Below are 19,704 nucleotides of genomic sequence, written 5' to 3'. Positions count from 1 at the left end.
TACTTGGGCGATTTGTGCTAATCGCTGCAAATCACCCAAAAATGGGCAAAAACGCCAAACGCAAACACATAGCCTGCACCATTTTCAGGTGATTTCCAGGCAATCGCGTTTCAGTGCTATAGAAGCACAAAACGCGATCGCGCCAAAATCGCTGCAGTGTTCAGTGATTTTCCGCGTGAAATCGCGGAAAAATCACTCCTGCAAAACGTTTTCAAAACGCAAGTGTGAATAGAGCCTTAAAAGGAAATAAATATGGCAGCCTCTATATCCCTCTCACTACAGTTGTCCTAAATAAGCGAAAGGGGTGAATCAGGCTGGATAAGTGACTGCAGCGTTTTGTATACATAATAGGGCAGAGGTGACACGACGCTCAGGGAGGAAGAGCTGGGAAGCAGCGGTCCTAAGAAGCGCCGCAGCATCCTCCCGTCTCTATAGCGACGCATAGGATGCTGGCGCTGAACGTCCCAGGCTCGTCCCACCCACTACGCTGTGGCCTGACCTTCTGGCGCACGCTGATTGGTCGGGTATGGCACCGTGACGTCGCTTCCGCACGCGCCATCTTGGGAGTGGCAGCCAGCGGAGGTGTGAAGAGAGAATGATGGGGCAGAGAAGTGGGTGAGTGTTCGCCTGGTTTCTCTCCTCGTGGTCTCTGCAGCGGGGTGGGTGAGATGCTGGGGTTTCATCAGCTTATGTAGGAATGCAGGAAACTGTTAAATGCTATAGGGAGCCTGGGGGGGAGGGGTCTTACAGAAAACCTGCCACCAGTTGTGTATAGCTTTGCACTATATCATTGGTATATCCTGTTAGGTAAGTATATGTGTTCTGTATGCCAGAGGTAGATATTGATACCCTGCATATTACTCCACTGGGTGCTGTGATGGGTGCAGCCATGTTGTGAGCCACTCTGAGCTGCATCTCCCTTCCCACAGGACAGGGATTGGGTGGAGGAGTCAAATGAATAACACCCTAATAAAACCTACCTACATTCTGGCTGTCCTGTAAGGCTATGAAGTTAAAATACCTCCAAAAATCAAGTGGTGGGAAAGGGAACCACATTGTTTATAAGGAAGATAACAGGCTGTTCACCAGAGGTGTGATTTATTTTTGCTGAAATAATAGCACGCTTACACAGTACCTAGTTGATGACAAAACAGATCTTTATTTGTTTTATGTTATGCAGGGATAATATTCTGATCACCATACTTTTAAAAAATGGGGATGTGCTGAATAGCCTGTCATGGAGAATTGGCTTGTTCTTGAGAAACTATTATTCTCCATTTAACAACATTAGTGTGTTTTGTTTTTGTTTTATTATTTATTTGTTATAAGTTGGTGTCTTTGTGTATTTTGGAGTACATATGGTTAGTATATGTTTTTAATGTGGCCACACCCCTTAGCACCTTCCCTTGCCTTATGTAAGTCTGTGCAGGATGTGCACAAATCCTTTTGTTTGTGAGATTTTTATTCAAAGCAGTACTGAAGCGAAGCGGGAAAAAACTTAGATGTTCAGCTATGTCAAAGGAAGGTTCTGGATCCCATACTACCTTCCAAGTCCTCTCTGTGCCTTTGCTCCATTGCTTTAGCCCCGTTGAAGTTATTCGACCAGCTGCTTGAATACGCCTTTGGTGCTCCTTGTGCAGGCTTCGAAAACGTGTGTTTCGCGGAATACTTCTGAAGAGGAGCTGGTGCATACTGTGCATGTCCGAGTCCCGGCTAAAGCACAGGGGAGTAACAATAGACGTTGCAAAGGATGCAGCTGCAGGGGGCCTCGTGGGGGGGGGGGGGGGGGGGGGGGAAGAAGTTTCTTTTCCCTGTCCTAAGAGAATGACAACTAAGGGAACAAAGAGAAATCATTTCTCTCTGCACAATTGTTCTAAAGACTGCATCTGCTCAGCCACTCATAAGGAATCATACAAAGTTTTGCAGACAGTCCCGATTCACTGTGCAGCAGGGTCGTGTGTACAGTGCCCAGCCTCCAACCTCTCTACCCTCCCCAAGTGCTCTGTACTGTAGTGATTCTGGAGGAGTCTGCAGAGCCAGTTCTGCTCCATCAGAGATGGACAGAGTGAGTGTAATAAGCGGAGGCTGGGAGCACACTTTTATGCATGCGTTTTCTGAACACCAGGAGTGTCTGTATGTGTAAAGACATGCACGTATTATCACAGAAGCTAATGTAACTGATAGAGAAAATGCCTGCCTGTCTGTATTTATCTGCATGGGAAAAACACAATCAAGTGTGCACTAGCTAGTCACGCCCTGCTCAGCATACGAGAGATATCGGAGCCGGAGACTTGGGCGCAGGATACAGCCGGTATATGGCTGATCCTGCTGCTGCACAAGTCCCGGTTTCCGCCGCTCCCTGCCGTGATCCTGGCTTTTAATCGCCAGTTTAGGCAGTGTTTACAAACCCCCCAAAAAATCACACACACACACACACACACACACACACACACACACACACACACACACACACACACACACACACACACACACACACACACACACACACACACACACACACACACACACACACACACACACACACACACACACACACACACACACCTACCTCTCTGCAAGTCTTTATTACATAGTGAACTCTAGTCAGGGATTCTCAGTTTCTCAACATGTGAAGCTCCTTTCCCCCTCAGATAAGCTGAAATTGAGAGCTGTCTGTGACTAATAAGCAAAGCACAAACACAGAGCCCGCAGGGGGCATACATAACTTCTCCCTAGCACAGCAGAGGCAGTGCATTCCTCTCTGGTGCGACAAGGCTTGACAGAGGAAAGAAGATTAGATATTTTACAGAGGTGCAGGCAGGGCAACTAGGAAAGGCTGCAATAATCCAGACCACATTAGAACAGGTATAGGAACTTATAGGATAGAAGAAATAAGGCTGAATTTTTTTCACAGAGCCTCTTTAAATACTATTCCCCCTCCAGGCCACCATGGATGGTGGGGAATGAAATAATTCGGAAGCCGAATTATTGTGTGTTAAAAGTAACTTCAGCTCTCTTCTGACGGCGCCGAAATGACTCCCTGTGCGCCCAAGTCTCCTGCACTGTATTTACGGTGTTCGCCTGCTCGTGCATGCAGAGTATGGAAGCACACCGTGATGCTAGTGCTTCCAATGCCTTCCAAGGAGTCTCAAAGGCACAACATTTTAACAGCGGACATTGTGGAACAAGGGCATGGAGTGAGGACCAGGAAGGCTCTCTGGGATCCACAGCCTTCCAAGGTGAGTATTTTTATTTTTATTTTTTTTTTCAGCTTTGCTTCAATGTTGCTTTAATTACCAATCCAGTTACACGTGGGTTTGAGGTTGACTCATTAACTCTGCTTCAACCTGCCCTGATGGTTGGTGTTGTGGGTGGAAACTGGCACACCTAGAAAAGTCACACAGACCTGGGGAGACCTTACAAACTCCATCTACATACCAACCCTACTGGGATTTAATGCCAATGAAGGTGGCATTCATTATCCAATGTTGTTAATTAATGCAAATGGAGGGGAGAGATGGGGGGATTTTCCAGAGACTCTCTGGATCCTTGTAGATCCCACCGCTCCAGCGCAGGTTTCCCTCTTCATCTCCTGGCTGCACCCCTGGCCATGGATTAGCACATCTGGACTGGGCATGCGCAGGTAATGAGGTAAAGTCCGTGCATGCACAGTAAGATGAAGCTATGCATGCTTGGCCTTCTCCCTCTGCTCAGGACCAGTCCAGATGCTTTTTTCCATGGCTGCACTTGTGGTCAGAAGAAACCTATAAGATACATTTTGTTGAAAGATTCAGAGGGACCCAGCACTGGAAAGGTGGTCTTAAACCATTATGAAACGCACACACACACACACACACGTTGCTCTCACTTACAGTAGGTAGTGAAAATCTGACAGGTTTTGCACTAAGTCCATCTCCTCATGGGGCAGGCTGACATCTTTGTATAGATCCTTTCCAAGGAGTGTCTTTGTAAAGAGTGAAGGTAAAACTGAGAATCTCCCATGAGGAGATGGACTAGTTCAAAACCTGTCAGCTTTTTCTTACCTGATGTAAGTGTCAGCAACATAGGAAACCATATTTAAGATGCATTTCACTCTGGGAGAAATGTACACTTTATATGTATGTTTCATTGGTTCCTGATCTAGTACCTTTCATTGGCTTCTGACCTAGTGATCTCTGTGAGACGATCACAGACTAAAATGAAAAAAAGGAAGGCTTTAGTCCTTAAAGGGAACCTTAACTGTGGTGATAAAAAAATTCACTTACCTGGGGCTTTGTCAAGCCTCCTGCAGCCGCCCTGTGCCCGCGCCGGTCCTTCGGTGCCCTCCGGTCTCCCTCCGCGGCTAAGTTTCGTTTTCGGCCGACTGCCAGTCGTCCTCCGGCAAAGCGTCCTCTTCTTCCGCATTCCCTGACGTAAAGCGCGTCCATGGAACGCATACCCAGCCGTAAAGCGCGTCCGGATGACGCGCTTTATGTCAGGGAATGCGGAAGAAGAGGACGCTTTGCCGGAGGACGAGTGGCAGTCGGCCGAAAACGAAACTTAGCTGCGGAGGGAGACCGGAGGGCACCGAAGGACCGGCGCGGGCACAGGACGGCTGCAGGAGGCTTGGCAAAGCCCCAGGTAAGTGAATTTCTTTTTTCCCCCACAGTTAAGGTTCCCTTTTAAAGAGGTATTAAACTCTTATATAAACAATTAATTTTTTATTACTCTTAGTTATATTTGCTTTTCTGCACAAGTATTGTTGTCCATTTACAAATTCCCAAAGTACAGTTTATCTGCTCTGAAAGCTGCCATTGCATTTTATTGCATAGCTGCTGTATTTATATATTATAATGCATCCAGTGATCTCTTCTCTGGTTTCTCTGCTTCTACAATGTGTGGAGCTCAGTCTCAGTAGCTGCTGGCTGTATACTAATTGTAGCTGACAAAGGAATGTAAACAAAAGATTATGTTATCACTAGGGTTGATCATGCCGAGTACGGTAGTTACAAATACGTAGCTACTCGTAATGAGATTGGGCTTCCCTGCGATCGCCTTAGAAGATGCGCTCCATTTATGTCCCACGTCACTCCCATGCTTCCTTTTTCCGGGTTGAAAAAGGAAGCATGGGAGTGACATAGGACGCAAATGGAGTGCATCGTCTAAGGCGGATGCATTTACAGTTAACACCCCCCCTTGGCCACGGGCAGCACGGTTTTCATTTAAATTTCTATTCCGATTAGCTACGTAGAGGCTTAAAGTGAACCAGAGACGAAGCACCCTCATGTATTTCACCATATATATCAATGGAAACATTAGAGAAAACACCTACCCTGCTCTCTGTTTCATCCTTCACTGCTCAGCCTCCTTGTTTTCAGCCCTCTTGTTATCAGCCCTGATAAAATCCCTGACTGAGCATTGTCTGGCTTTGCTCAGGAATCATTATAGCTGAGTCTGTCTTCTCTGATGTCTTTTCCAGACCAAGTCTGCCCCCTTCTTGCTCTGCTTTCCTGTTCTGTATATTCATAGCATCACAAAGAGCTGTGATGAGATGGGAGGAACTGCTAATGTAAGGGTATATTGAAAAACATTTTTTTAATCTATATTTGTTAGTCGTAAGAGGTTTTTTGATATGGTGATTTCATTTTGCACAAAGCCCACTAACTAATATGCTTGTCTGATTAACTGTTTTTTACGTGGAGTTTTACTAAAAACCCACAAAAAACAGCACAACAGAGCAGCGAAAATAACAGGTATAGTATTTTGTAAAATCTATCGGGGGATATGTTTATTTTGTGCCAAAGCGTTCATCTCTGGTTTCCTTTAAGTTCCTACTACTGAGGTAAGTATCTAACTTTCTTTTTAACTCCCTTTAGTTTTATTATAAGGGAGGCATGCTTCCTGTGTGTCTTATTCTGTTTGTTTTGCAGGACCCCTCCAATGACCAACTTTTGTCCAACCAATAACATGGCGGCTGATCACCATCGCGGGGGAAGACTGTCTCCCTATTCTGCAGCAAGGTTTATCTGACAATGAGATTGGTGGAGGACACAAAGTGAAACAGGTGCCTCTACACTGGATATGTAAACTCTTTCCTTTTATAGACTCGTATGTAAAATGAGAACTGGAGGATTGAAGCAGAACTCTTCTCACTCTTATAAAGGACTGGACTGGTCCCAGAAGCCAGGTAGTCAGCGTGCTTTAAAAACTGAAGTTAGATTCCAGCTTAAAGTGTACCTGAACTGAGTATGGTGGCTGCCATAATTATTTCCGTTTTAAATACCAGTTGCCTGGTGGTCCGGCTGATCTCTGGCTACAGTAGTGTCTGAATCACACACCTGAAACAAGTATGCAGCTAATCCAGTCGGACTTAAGTCAGAAACACCTGATCTACTGCATGCTTGTTCAGGGTCTATGGCTAAAAGTATCTTGCGAAAACCCCAAGATACTGCCACGGGCCTGTGTGCCTGTTTCTGAAGTCCTTTTGGCCAAGTCACTAGAAGTGCAGTGTGTACAGCAGTCATTCGCTGCAATGTCGCTAGAATGACCAAGTCATGATCCTTACTGGTGACATTAGTAGAGCATGTGTATACCGTAAGAAACAAGGAATACCGGCTTGTTTTAAGTACTATTGGCACTGTACTGTACATGCACCTCTTTATCACATCACGCTGCATGTCACTTCAGGTATCCTTTATAGGGAACCCCAGCCAAAGCTCGGGCTCAGAAAGAGATGCTTATCTGAAGAGAGAGAAGCCTCAGGATCCTATTGAGGCTCCCTTTGGGATCTTTTCTCGCACTGCCGAGTGCGGACCGCCCAGCACATCAGGGCCATGCTCCTATTCTGTGATGAGGACAGACGAGCAGTAGCCGCGCATGCACATAAGCACAGGGGCTTGATTGTGCCAGCCGCGCTGATGTCAGAGGAGGTGCGCGGCCCTGATAACATTGGCGACTGTTTCTTGTCTGCAAACTTTGGGATCTTCGCTAGGCGAGGGTGACCCCAGAATGCAGACGGAAGCCTCAATAGGATTCTGAGACATCCCTCTTTTTGTATCCAAGCTTTGGCTCGGGTACACTTTTTAAAAGGACAGCGGAAGTGAGAGGGATATGGAGGCTGCCATATTCATTTCCTTTTAAAGGATGCTAATTGCCTGGCTGTCCTGCTGATCATCTGCCTCTAATACTTTTAGCCAAAATATCTGAACAAGCATGCACATCAGATGTTACTGACGGTTAGCTGCTTGCTTGTTTCTGGTGTTATTCAGACACTACTTAAAGGGAAACTGAAGAGAGAGGTATATGGAGGTTGTCATGTTTATTTCCTTTTAGACAATACCAGTTGCCTGGCAGCCCTGCTGATCCTCTGCCTCTAATACTATTAGCCATAGCCCCTGAACAAGCATGCAGCAGATCAGGTGTTTCAGTGGTTCAGACTTATAAGTCTGATCTGACAAGACTAGCTGCATGCTTGTTTCTGGTTTTAATCAGATACTACTGCACAGAAATAGACCAGCAGGGCTGCCAGGCAACTGGTATTGATTAAAAGGAAATAAACATGACAGCCTCCATATACCTCTCTCTTCAGTTCCCCTTTAAGCCAAACAGATCAGCAAGACTGTCAGGCAACTGGTATTGGTAAAAGGAAATAAATAGGGCAGCCTCCATATCCCTCTCACTTCAAATGTCCTTTAATATGTTGAGAAAGGGTGGAGTTTAAAATTCCTAATCAGTTTAAAGAGAACCTGAGGTGGGCGGTTGGGGGGGGGCATATGAGACACAGAGGCACGTTCCCTGCCTCATAACATGCCTCTGTGTCCGCACACCGCCCCCCCCCCCCCCCCCTATCTCGGAGGTAAACACAGGGGAGAGCTATTCCCTGTTCAAAACGCCTGCCAGGGGCATTCCTACAGGGTCTGCAGAGCTGCCTTTGGGCAGCTCTCTCCCAGCCAGCCCTCCTGCCGCTCCCCCGCCTCCCTGCGCACTGGTGAGAGACACACAGTCTCCCCTTGAACCCAGAGGTCACCAAAGTGAAAGTGGGCAATTGCGTTCCACGGGAGCCGCGTTTTTTGCGGCTACCTGATTCGCTCAGCCCCGTGGATCAGGTGGCCTATGTTTTTTTTTTTTTTTTTTTTTTTTTTTTTTTAAGCCTACCTCGGGCTCTCTCTAAAGCCTGTAGTTGAAGCTTGAAAATCACTGCTTCTTTAGGGTTCCATGATGCAGGACCCTGATTCCTGTATATATAATCTCTCTTAATGGAGGAGGTTAGAGGAACACCTAGATTCATATCTGATTACTTTACGTGGTGTGTTTCTTCTTATCTCCTGCTAAAGTGGACCCGAACGCAGAACTTCCTCTCTGCTCTAAAGATCCGCAACTGCATAATAACCTTTAAAGAAAAATATTTCTTTGTTACAGCTTACAGAACTCCTCCAATAAATCTGCAGTGTGTCTACTTCCTGCTTTCCTGGAAGCAGACAAAGGGTTAACATCCTGTGTTTACATATTAGCTGTGTCTCCCGAGGACTGACACATTTTTGTGTTGACGCAGCTGAAAGATCAAATTAGACTTTACAGATGAGGGGGAATTAGACAGGCTCTTCACTCTAAAATCACACAGGATGTATTTCTCTCTGTTTTCCTTGTGTCCTGTGCAAGAGTTCAGGTCTACTTTAATTTATATAATTACCATATTTTTCGGAATATAGAACGTACTTTTTCTCCCCAACTTATGAACGCCCGCTGATACGAACTGCTGACCCGAAATCTACGGAATCTACTAAAAATATGTTCCTGAGGTGTGCTAAAGATCAGATATATCCCTGTCAGATTTGATTTCACAGGGATCTATCTGATGGTTGAGGCCTTTTTCACATTACATGCGATTCTGATTTTTTTTTCTTCACATGATCCGATTTTTGATTCCGATTTAAAAAAAAAAAAAAAAAAAAAAAAAAGTACTGCATGCTGCTATGTTTTTTTTTTTAATCGGAAACAAAAATCGGATTACTGTCCCTTGGAGCTCACAATCAAATCTCTACTATAGTTCTATGTTCATCATGCCAAGGACAATATTGTGTGAAAGCGAATGAACTGTTCTATGTGGTTTTGGGATGTGACAATGATTTCTTTCTCTAAAGGCATTTTTTTGTGGAGACCAACCAACCATGCAGATAGTGTCCTGGCTTAGATTTGAACCTGGGACCCGATGCTACACTGAAATATGTAAAGGCCTATTTTTATATTTTTTGCATAAGCTAACCCTGAATGTATTTTTGTGCTGCAGAATGAATGAGCTGAACCTCAGCGTTGTGGGCATGGACCAGCTTACCTCTTCCTCTGTTGCCAATGCTCTCCCTGTCTCAGGAGGCCACCTGGGGCTGACTGCATCCCCACCTCACAACGCTCTCACTACTTCAGGTACGGAGGAAGGGAGTCTGATCTTACCATGTCAGGGAGAGTACTGGTTTTTATGATGTCAGTCAGTCACTCACATCAACCATACAGGAAATTGGGGAAGTACTCCAGGCTTCTGGAATCACAATCTCTCTTCATAGCAGCCAGAAGTACAGCGACCATGTTTCAGAAGACTGCCAGAGCTCTTTGAAAACCTCCACCTGCGTGCCTGCAGCCTGTCCCCAGCTTGGCAGCCACCAATCAGGCCACAGCTGCCAAGCTGGGGGCAGACCATGCCATTCTGGTGGGTGTGGCAAGAGCCTCGGTGGGCAGTTTAGAAAAAAAAATTGCTAGTACCCATCTCAATCGCCTGGCTGGAGGGATAACGCCAGGACAGGTAATACCTTATATACTCCCGTATAAGACTAATTTTTCAGTAAGTGCTGAAGTTACCCCCTCGGCTTATATGCGAATCAGTGGAGCAGAATGGATGGTGGAGCATGTTTTGTTACTGGTAGAGGAGTGTAAGGATAGTGCACTAGTGATTCTTCTCTTGCCAGCTGACTCCCTGCTGTGTCTGTGCCCCCATCCCCTGCAACATGGTGCGCAGAGTGCGCTGCTTAAGACTTCCTGTGTCTCCTGGCTTGTGGAGTGGAGCGTGCAAGCAATGTGTCAGCTGTGCAATATTCTGGGATTCTTCCTGTGGGGCAATTGCTGTGTCGCATATCTATGACGCCATCTGGTGGCTTCATGAGATACAGCTGTATCACCCTCGAGGTGTGTGTGTGTGTGTGTAGGCTGACTTGTACTGGGGGCTCATCTGGCTACTGGGGAGGGGGCTTATACACGAGTCAATCACTTTTTCCTGGTTTTGACTTCGGCTTATACACAGGTCGGCTTATATGCGAATATATACAGGTAGTCCTCGGTTAACAAACGAGATAGGGACTGTCGGCTCGTTCTTAACCTGAATCCGTCCTTAAGTCTGGACATTGTGCCAGCCACCTTTGCTCCCGTTTTTAGAGCAGAGTAGGCGCAGAGGAAGGCAGATAGGGGACATCTCACCTGTTCCACGGTGGTAGAAGGTCCCAGCGTGCTGCCCGGAAGCTGCACTGCGCGGCCCGTCCTTTCTCTCCGTCCACTGTCTCCCCGGTGGCTTCTCATGCGTCGCACTAGGGGGCGTTTCCTGATTGCGTCATTATGCGACGCATAAGAAGCCGCCGGGGAACAGTGGACGGAGAGAGAGGACGGGCCGCGGAGCTTCTGGGCAGCACGCTGGGACCTTCTACCACTGTGGAACAGGTGAGATGTCCTCTATCTGCCTTCCGCTGCGCCTACTCTGCTTTAATAAAAACAGCAGAAGAGGTAGTCCCCGATTGCGTGACGTCATCTCGGCGGTCGTTCGTGAGTTGGGCATTCGTAAATCGGGTACTACCTGTACAGTAACCCTGCAACCCCCTCAAGTACTCTTTAAGGGACCGGAGTCCTTTCTTTGACCCTCTAACACTTTATCACAGAGGATCTTAGAGAAAAAAAAGTAAAAGTTTAGAGGCAAATCTTGTTGGTTGAGACTTGACTGATTTTAGTAAACCTTTGTGTTTAACTGGAACTCCAAAAATTGAAATTCATGTAGAGATGTTAAAATGAAATGGTTGACTCGAGTCTTCTCTGTGCAGGTCTGCCTGTAGCCATTCCCAACCTTGGCCCATCTCTTGGCTCCCTCCCTTCGGCCCTTTCTGTCATGCTTCCGATGGGCATTGGAGAGAGAGGGGTGATGTGTGGCTTACCGGAGCGGAATTACACCCTGCCACCACCGCCATATCCTCACCTGGAGAGCACCTACTTCCGTCACATACTGCCTGGTAATGCAGACTTCTCATTTATTTTCAAGTATTTAAACTTCTACACAAATTCTTCTTAGTCCCTTGTAGCCCCTTACACACTCCTAGGAGTTCTGGTTCACCATGGACTTGCTGGGCCACATTAATCCATGCCATGCCTTGATGGGGATCAACCAATCCGAAACAGTCTGGATGCATGTTGGATTATTGTGGCTCCGTATATTTAACAAGCTGACACATCATTGCATTCCAGGGTTACTGGAGGTGTATTTAGCTTTCAGGGACATCAAAGGGATGATTTGCATACTCAGCAGTGATGCATTGTGGGGCACCTTACATACTCACTCCAACCTGAATAACCGCAAATACCTCCTGTTTTAAGAAGGCGAATTTATGTGTTACTCTTAGGCTCATAAAAGAACATTTGAAAGCATTCCCTGTGTGTAAAATAATTTATTTTCACTGCAGCAATATAGGCTTGCTTATTTCTAGCTAATTGGCAAATGTAATTGTTGCTGGCAAGACTCTCTCTGCTCACGTGATAGGCAGCCTGTTGGGCCTATCAAAGTGCGGAGATCACGTCCTACAGAGACACTGGGCCCGCTGGGGCTCAGGGTGGGATTAAAGGAGTTGCTATACTTTCAGAGGAGCGCTTGTAAGTTAGCAGCGCACGTTACACAGCTCTACCATGCGTAGCTTGCGCACAGGATTTTTAATTTGCTTTGCTTAATCTAAGTTGCGCATCTTTAGCAGCGCAGCTTAGTGAATCAAGGCAATGTGTGTTGCTGCGTAACCAGTACAGATCACTATTTGGTGACATTTTGGTGCAAGACATTGGAAAATACCTTGTTTCCATTATTTATATTATCAATCATGGCAATAGAATTTGATGGACTTTATTTTAATTCCTGTTAGTTTTCCTAAAAATAATACAATTTGTTTATGATGTATGTCTGCTCCTGATTTCTGGTAAATGTTTTTCTGTTCCAGGAATCTTGTCGTATTTAGCCGACCGCCCCCCTCCACAGTACATACACCCCAGCTCCTTGAATGTTGATGGGAATGCAGGCCTTTCCGTCTCCAACAACTCTCCATCTCTGGATCCTTACCAATCAGCTGGCTCTGTGGGGCTGGAGACAGGAATGGTAACCTTGGACTCTCGTGCAGTAAGTGGCCATGCTGGTCAGAGCTTACATCCCAGCGATGGGCATGAGGTGGCGCTGGATGCCGGGATGAGCATGGACAATGTGTCACGGGTGAATAGCCCAATCACCACTGACCGAATGACAGATGAACTCACCATAGAAGCAGTGACCGGGGAGCATACTCAGATCACCAGTGTACCACGATCCCACGAGTCCCTTACTGTTGATGCCAACCTACCTCCTGATGCTGTGGGTCATGCCGGGGTCCTGCCATTACATAGCGGCTCGCTGGAGCTTCCCGTGGTCATGGAGAGCGAGCATCACATGGGGGCTCGATCCGGGATGTCTGAGAACTCATTGGCCGATGCCATCCACACTGTGGCCTTGAACAATAATACCGTTAGTGTGGCTCTCTCTACCTCTCACCAGCTCTCCTCTTTAACCTCGGTGTCGCTGCACGGTGGCACTATCAGCCTAGAGCCGGTGACCGCATCTTCCATCACGCAGGAGGTGTCACTTGCTGGCGGACATGTCGATGCTGGCAATCTGACTTTTGTCCCGTCCTCATTACAGATCGACTCAAACTCTAACAAGGAAAACATGGCAACTCTATTTACCATTTGTGAGTCTGTTTACTTTTAGAACAATTTCTATATTATTTTCAGCACACTAGGCTCAGTGTACGCTTTAAAGCAGGGATGTCAAACTCAAATACAAAGTTGTCTGAAATTGAACACTGGACCAAGTCGCGAGCCTACCTCAATATCTAGTGAGCCCCCGCATTATAAAGTTCCTTGGTGTGTAATGGCCCCCTCCCTTCCCTATACTTTTCCCTAGTGTTTAATCTTTCCTTCCTTCCCAATACAGTTGCCTGGTGTCTAGTGATCTCTGCAATAGTATCTGAATAACACCAGAAACAAGCATGCAGCTAGTCTTGTCAGATCTGACTTTGAAGTCTGAAACAGCTGATCTGCTGCATGCTTGTTCAGGGGCTCTATGGCTAATAGTATTAGAGGCAGAGGATCAGCAGGGCTGCCAGGCAACTGTTATTTTTTTATTAAAAGGAAATAAATATGGCAGCCTCCGTATACCTCTTACTTCAGTTCCCCTTTAAGGAGGATCTGAGAAGACAAAGAGAACACAGAGAAATCCAGCCTGTGTCCACACTGCGTGTATTTATAGAGAACAGCCTGTCTAATTCTCCCTTCTCAGCAAGTAATGAGCTAGTGTAATTTGAGCTGTCAGCTGTCTGCCAAATTCTGAGCTAATATATAAGCACAAGAGGTTAACCCATTCTGTGCTCCCAGGAAGTAACCACTCTGCAGATTCTCAGTAGGAGTTCTATAAGCTGTAACAAGGAAATGTTTTTCTTTAAAGGTTATTAAGCTGTTGCTTATCTTTTAGAGCAGAGAGGAAATTCAGGTCCGCTTTAAGGTACCCATACATCTAGCAATGTTTGGAGAGATCGTCCAAGAGACAAATTTCTCTCTGATCGAATCTGATCAGAAAGATCGAATCTGATCCGAGAGATCTGTGAACTGCTCATACACCAGCAGACCGATTCCCGATATTCAGCATGAAGTCTCTCGACAATCAGCCTTGTGACACCGCCTGGCTGCTGTCCCTCCAAATGATGTTAACCACTTGCCGACTGCACACTCATACCGTGCGGCGGCAAAGTGGTAGCTGGAGGACCAGCGACGCACATCTGCGTCGCCAGGTGCCTCCCTAATTAATCAGGAAATGCCGCTCGCGCGAGCGGCCGTTTCCTGTTAGATCACGGAGCGGGTCTCCGTGAATAGCCTGCGAGCCGCTGATCGCGGCTCGCAGACTAAATGTATACGCAGGAGACGTTTGTCTCCTTTGTTTACATTGAACGGCGCTGCTGCTACAGCAGCGCCGTAAGGCAGGTCGGCGATCCCCAGCCAATCAGCGGCCGGGGATCGCCGCCATGTGACTGAGGACAGCCTGTCACTGGCTGCACAGGACGGATAGCTTCCTGTGCAGCCCAGATCACCAGGGGGAAGGGGGGACAGGGAGTAGAGGGAGGGGGGAATTTCGCCGCGGAGGGGGGCTTTGAGGTCCTCCCCCCCCCCCCCCCCCCCCCCGCAACACCCAGGCAGGCAGGAGAGATCAGACCCTCCCCTGCACATCATCCCCATAGGGGGGAAAAGGGGGGGGCGATCTGATCACTTTGCCTGCAACCTGATCTGTGCTGGGGGCTGCAGAGCCCACCCAGGACAGATCATAAAAAACAGCGCTTGTCCTTAAGGGGGGGTAAAGGCTGGGTCCTCAAGTGGTTAATAAGCAATTTTATTATTTTGATTACAGTTCCTCTTTAGTGGTGGCATTGACAGTATCAAAAATCGGAGGTTTTGTTCAAAACTGAAGTTTTGGCAATCGTTTTCTCTTTTTTTTTTTTTTTGTAATTTTATTTTTTATCCCTCTATGGGGGCAGTGACATATGTTCTCCTCAATGTAGGGTGTACACTGTGTAACCGGGCATATCCCTCAGATTGCCCCGAACATGGACCGGTCACCTTTATACCAGATAGCCCCATCGAGAGCCGGGCGCGCTTGTCCCTGCCCAAGCAGCTGGTACTGAGGCAGTCGGTGACGGGAGCTGAAGTAGGTAAGGACTACCTTTCTTGGCTGTTACCTTTTTATGTGGGTTGGTCTTATTGAAGCAGGGATGCTCATTTGATTAAAGCGTCATTTGGTACTGCGGTCATACGATAGTCTAGATCCAGGTGGGGGTCCTGGGTCAAATATTTGTTTATATGGACTGTTTCCCCTGAGGATCTGGGGTTCCTGGTCTGACTCCCATCTGAATTAACGGTGTTCATACATTACTCGATATTGTGGCCTGATCGACCTTCAGGTACAATTTTTTTTTTTCAAATCGGAAGAGAATTGATGCCGCTATATGGCTCCCCAATTGATCTTTTGAGCAATTTCTGTTTGAAATCTGTCGCAAGGGCTTGATTAGGTGCGTGGCGGTAATGACGTTTAATATATGAAAGTTGTATGGACCCTGGCCAATGTCCCCCCCCCCCCCCCCCCCCCCCCCCCAAGTGTATAAGTGTCCCCCCATTGCTGTGCAGAGTGTGGGCAAGCTATAGGTCCCCCTCTGATCAGATAAAATCAGAGAGGGATGTATCTAATAGTCGGTCTGGCCATACCCTGAGTGATTATGTCTGCTTCATCCAAAAATGATGATGCAGAGCCTGGTCTTCAATGCAAAGACTTGTTTTTCATTCTTTCTCAAGAAATGATTATGCATTATTTGTGCGTTCTGCCCCTAAGATCCTCTCTTCCAAATGCATATTTACCATTCCCCATGGACCGCACCATACTCTTGGAGAGCAGCTAGCCAGTGTTGAGTAACATTATGCAACCCTTGTAGCCTTACTGCATACCTTTCCGATCTGTACCTAGTCGTATGCCTTTAGAACACCATGACATTTCTACAAAAAGGATAACGCCGAGAGCCCAATATAGTGTAATATGTACCGGTAATTGGTACATTTATTAAAGAGTACAAAGATATACTCACAAACCAGGGTTACCTCGTAGGCAACCACTGTTTAGGCAGGTGAGGAGATTAGACCTGTCCCCACTTAGGATTAAGAAGTCGCTCTCTGTAGATAGGAATAAAGTGGTGTATACCTATCCACCAACGGTGGATACCAAGATGCTGCAGTGTATATAGAGGCGCCAAAAGAATAAAACAAGCTAAAATGGTTAAAAGTGCTTGGAAGGTAGCGTTGGACTTGAGGGAAGTCCACCGCTACCTTCCAAGCACTTTTGACCATTTTAGGTTGTTTTATTCTTTTGGCGCCTCTGTATACACTGCAGCACCACGACATTTCTGTTTGAATAGGTTCTCTTTCTGAGTGAAGCCTCCTTTCTCCCTTCATCCTCCAGGACAGCTCACCTGAGATTACTATTGAGCCCCTCCCCTGTGGAAACAATGCACCAATCAATTAAATCTGACCACCCCTCTGCTTACTTAGCTCTGTTCACCCCTCCTTCCATCAGTTCATTATTGTTTCCACTCACCCGTGGACAGGAAGCGCTATAGGGGAGCCTGAGGGGCACCTGTAGTGTGTATGCACCGACAAGGAGTCGCGTTGGAGTCCCCTGGAGGTTGCAGCTCATGCTTGCGTTGGCAGAGCGGATGGGAGCCGCGTGTTATGTTGGAAAACTGTGTGGCTTCCGATCGACGCGGCCGCCCGTTGCGGTGGGTTGGTTGCGTTCCTCCTCTAGGCCGCCCCATCGGCGTTACAGCTCGTGCGGGCACGTGACCCTCTACATCATCGGGGAGGGTCGCGTTCAGCTCCGCCCATACGGGCGTTTTTCTTTGGCTGATGGCAGGAAGGTCTTCCCTGACCTCGGGGGGGCGGTGCTGGATGCCGGAAGCGGCTGGTATAAGCTGAGAGCGCGCATGAGGGACGCCGACACGCTGTCAGTGCGGCGTGGAGATGGAATCAGCTGAAGCCTCCACCGCGAGCAGCAGCAAGATACCGGCCTCAGACCATGATCCAGTACAGGCTCAGGTATTTTAAAAAAGAATTTTGTCTTCTATCCCTGCTTGTGAATGACTCAGGAGAATAGTAATGACATTATGTTTTTTGGTCTCTCTGGTTATCTCTGTTTTACAGAAGAGCCAAAAGGCGTCACAGAAATCCAACAAATGTACAAAGTGTGGCGACATCTTACCACCTAATTACAATAGATCCTCATGCGACAGATGTAGACATAAGGGGGAGTCTAGCACAGATACCAATGTAATGATGATAGACTTGATGAAATCCATGAAAAAAGAGTTAACATGTACATTCGCGGCCTTTCGGGCAGCCTTTCCAACACAACCTCAGCTGCAGGCAGTGCTTCAGCCGCTAGTACCTCCACAATCAGGGCAGTCAGCATCCCAGGCCATTCCCGCACAAGCCCACAACAGAGACAGTGGGAGGAACAGCCTCAGGGATCCCAAACACTTATACCCCAGAGTCAGCCGGTGCGACCCTTACCTCCTTTGACAGGCCCGATAGAGCCCGATTCCCCACATGAGTCCTATGAGGATATGTCAGAGGAATCATTAGAGGAGGGGGAGGCTAGGGATTCAGGAGAGGACATTCCCAGGGCCAAGACCCCTAGATATTTATTTAATGTAGAAGACACCCCAGAGCTTCTGAAAGCAGTGTACGAGTCGGAACACATCCAAAATGCAACTCCCACGGCCTCAATTCAGGATGATATATATAGGGGGTTAGAGGACACAAGTAGCAGGACATTTCCAGTACATAGGTCCATCAAAGGGGTGATATCTTCTCAGTGGAAGCAGCCTGAAAAAAGATTGTTTATCCCGAGATCATTCAAGAGAAGATTTCCTTTCTCTCAGGATGATCAGGAACCCTGGTCTAAGTGCCCAAAGATTGACGCACCTTTGTCTCAACATTCTAGGTCGGCAGACCTTTCCTTTGAGGATGCAGGCACCCTGAAAAATCCCATGGACCGCAAGGCGGAAATATTACTAAAAAGAGCATGGCAATCAGCTTCTTTTGGGTTTAAGCCAGCAATCGCAGCCATATGCCTAACCCGCAACTTAGAGAAATGGATGCGGGGGTTAAGAGCGCATCTAGTAGCCGGCACAGCTCATGAAAAGATGCTGGAATCCCTACCTGTTATGGAAAGGACAGTGGCCTTTTTGGCAGACGGGGCGACGGAATCATTACGGGCCTCCGCCAAAACAGCTGCGTTAATTAATTCCTCCAGGCGGGCAATATGGTTGAATGCTTGGGAGGGCGATGTCTCTTCCAAGCATCAATTATGCGCAATGGAATTTCAAGGAGACTTGCTGTTTGGCAAAGATCTGGAGGTTATCTTAGAAAGATCCTCAGACAGAGCTAAGAAATTCCCAGACAAAAGGAAAAAGGCTACTAAACCCTTCCAGGGAAGACGTACTTTTCCCAGGCAGGATCAGGGAAGACAGCAACAAAGACAGAGATCCGGTAGATGGACTTATAGCTCGGGCAGGGGTAAGTCAGGTTTCCTATTTAACAAACCTCAACCGCCCGCAACCAAAACTAGTAAATGACACAGATTTACAAGTGGGGGGAAGGCTTCTTTATTTTTTTCACGCTTGGCAGAAAGTAACAAGCAACGAATTTATTTTAGATTTGATAAAAAACGGATACAGAATAGAGTTCCATACCCCACCCCCGGGAAATTTTGTTATTACAGGAACTCCAAGAGATCCACAGAAAGCAGAAGCCATAAATTCCTCTGTGACAAAGTTATTACAACAGAGGGTAATTCAGAGAGTACCGGAACGAGAGCAGTCCAGGGGGTTCTATTCCCGAGTGTTTTTAGTTCAAAAGCCGTCCGGGAAATTCAGGATGATCCTCAATCTAAAGCCTTTGAACCCTTACATTCTGGAGAAAAAATTTCGTATGGAAAGTATAGCCTCAATTCGCAATTTAATTTGGCCAGGAGCTTTTATGGCCACCTTGGATTTGGAGGATGCTTACCTCCACATCCCGATCCATCCGCACTTCCAGAGATTCTTGAGATTTGCGGTAGTCATGGGGGATGCGATATGCCATTATCAATATCGTGCCCTACCCTTCGGAATATCCTCGGCCCCGAGGATATTTACGAAAGTAGTCGCAGAGGCAGTGGCACATCTACATCTCCAGAATGTGAGGGTTCTGCCATACTTGGACGATTTCCTAGTCTTGGCATCCTCCGAACAGCTCCTGAGGGAAAATCTACAAATCTGCATACAAACCCTCGAGGGACTAGGGTGGTTGATCAGCAGCGAAAAGTCTTGCATGCAGCCAGCCCAGTCCACTCTATTCCTGGGCCTGACATGGGACACGGTTCAGGGGAAAATTATACTCCCGCAGCTGAAGGTGTCCAAACTCATAGCGGCTGTGTCTGCTTACAGGGCAGAACCAATGGTATCCCTGAGGCACACTATGTCATTACTGGGGCAGATGACAGCAGTTATCCCAGCAGTGGAATGGGCACAAGCACACACAAGGCATTTACAGGCATGGTTTCTTCAGGTATGGGACAGGAGGAAGGAGTCATTAGACAGGCTGGTAGTACCTCCGCAGGAAGTCCTCCTGACATTAGACTGGTGGCTGAATCCAGAGCGATTAGCCAGTGGTCGTCCTTGGAGGCAGAAAGATCCGGTAAAGCTTTACACGGACGCAAGCTCTTGGGGCTGGGGAGCGCACTGTCTGGACCATCAGGTTCAGGGACAGTGGTCCCCCCAAGTCAGAGAAAGCTCCTCAAATTTCAGGGAACTTCTGGCGGTCAAGGTAGCGCTACAG

General features: G+C 47.3%; 1 protein-coding gene across 1 annotated transcript in view; it reads left to right on the top strand.

Moving 5' to 3' along the window:
• Nucleotides 1-527: 527 nt before the first annotated feature.
• The window catches only part of PRDM4 (PR/SET domain 4), a 39,391-nt gene continuing 20,214 nt past the window's right edge, over nucleotides 528-19,704 (top strand). The window contains exons 1-6 of the mRNA XM_068277908.1: nucleotides 528-615; nucleotides 5,910-6,043; nucleotides 9,266-9,399; nucleotides 11,052-11,237; nucleotides 12,207-12,983; nucleotides 14,844-14,993. Of these exons, the coding sequence (XP_068134009.1) occupies nucleotides 9,267-9,399; nucleotides 11,052-11,237; nucleotides 12,207-12,983; nucleotides 14,844-14,993 (1,246 nt within the window). The 5' untranslated portion in view covers nucleotides 528-615; nucleotides 5,910-6,043; nucleotide 9,266. The remainder of the gene's footprint in view (nucleotides 616-5,909; nucleotides 6,044-9,265; nucleotides 9,400-11,051; nucleotides 11,238-12,206; nucleotides 12,984-14,843; nucleotides 14,994-19,704) is intronic.

The sequence above is a fragment of the Hyperolius riggenbachi genome, chromosome 3 (assembly GCF_040937935.1).
Source record: "Hyperolius riggenbachi isolate aHypRig1 chromosome 3, aHypRig1.pri, whole genome shotgun sequence".
Classification (NCBI taxonomy): domain Eukaryota; kingdom Metazoa; phylum Chordata; class Amphibia; order Anura; family Hyperoliidae; genus Hyperolius; species Hyperolius riggenbachi.
Note: the sequence above shows the minus strand (reverse complement) of the source record. Positions and strands in the feature narration are given on the sequence as shown.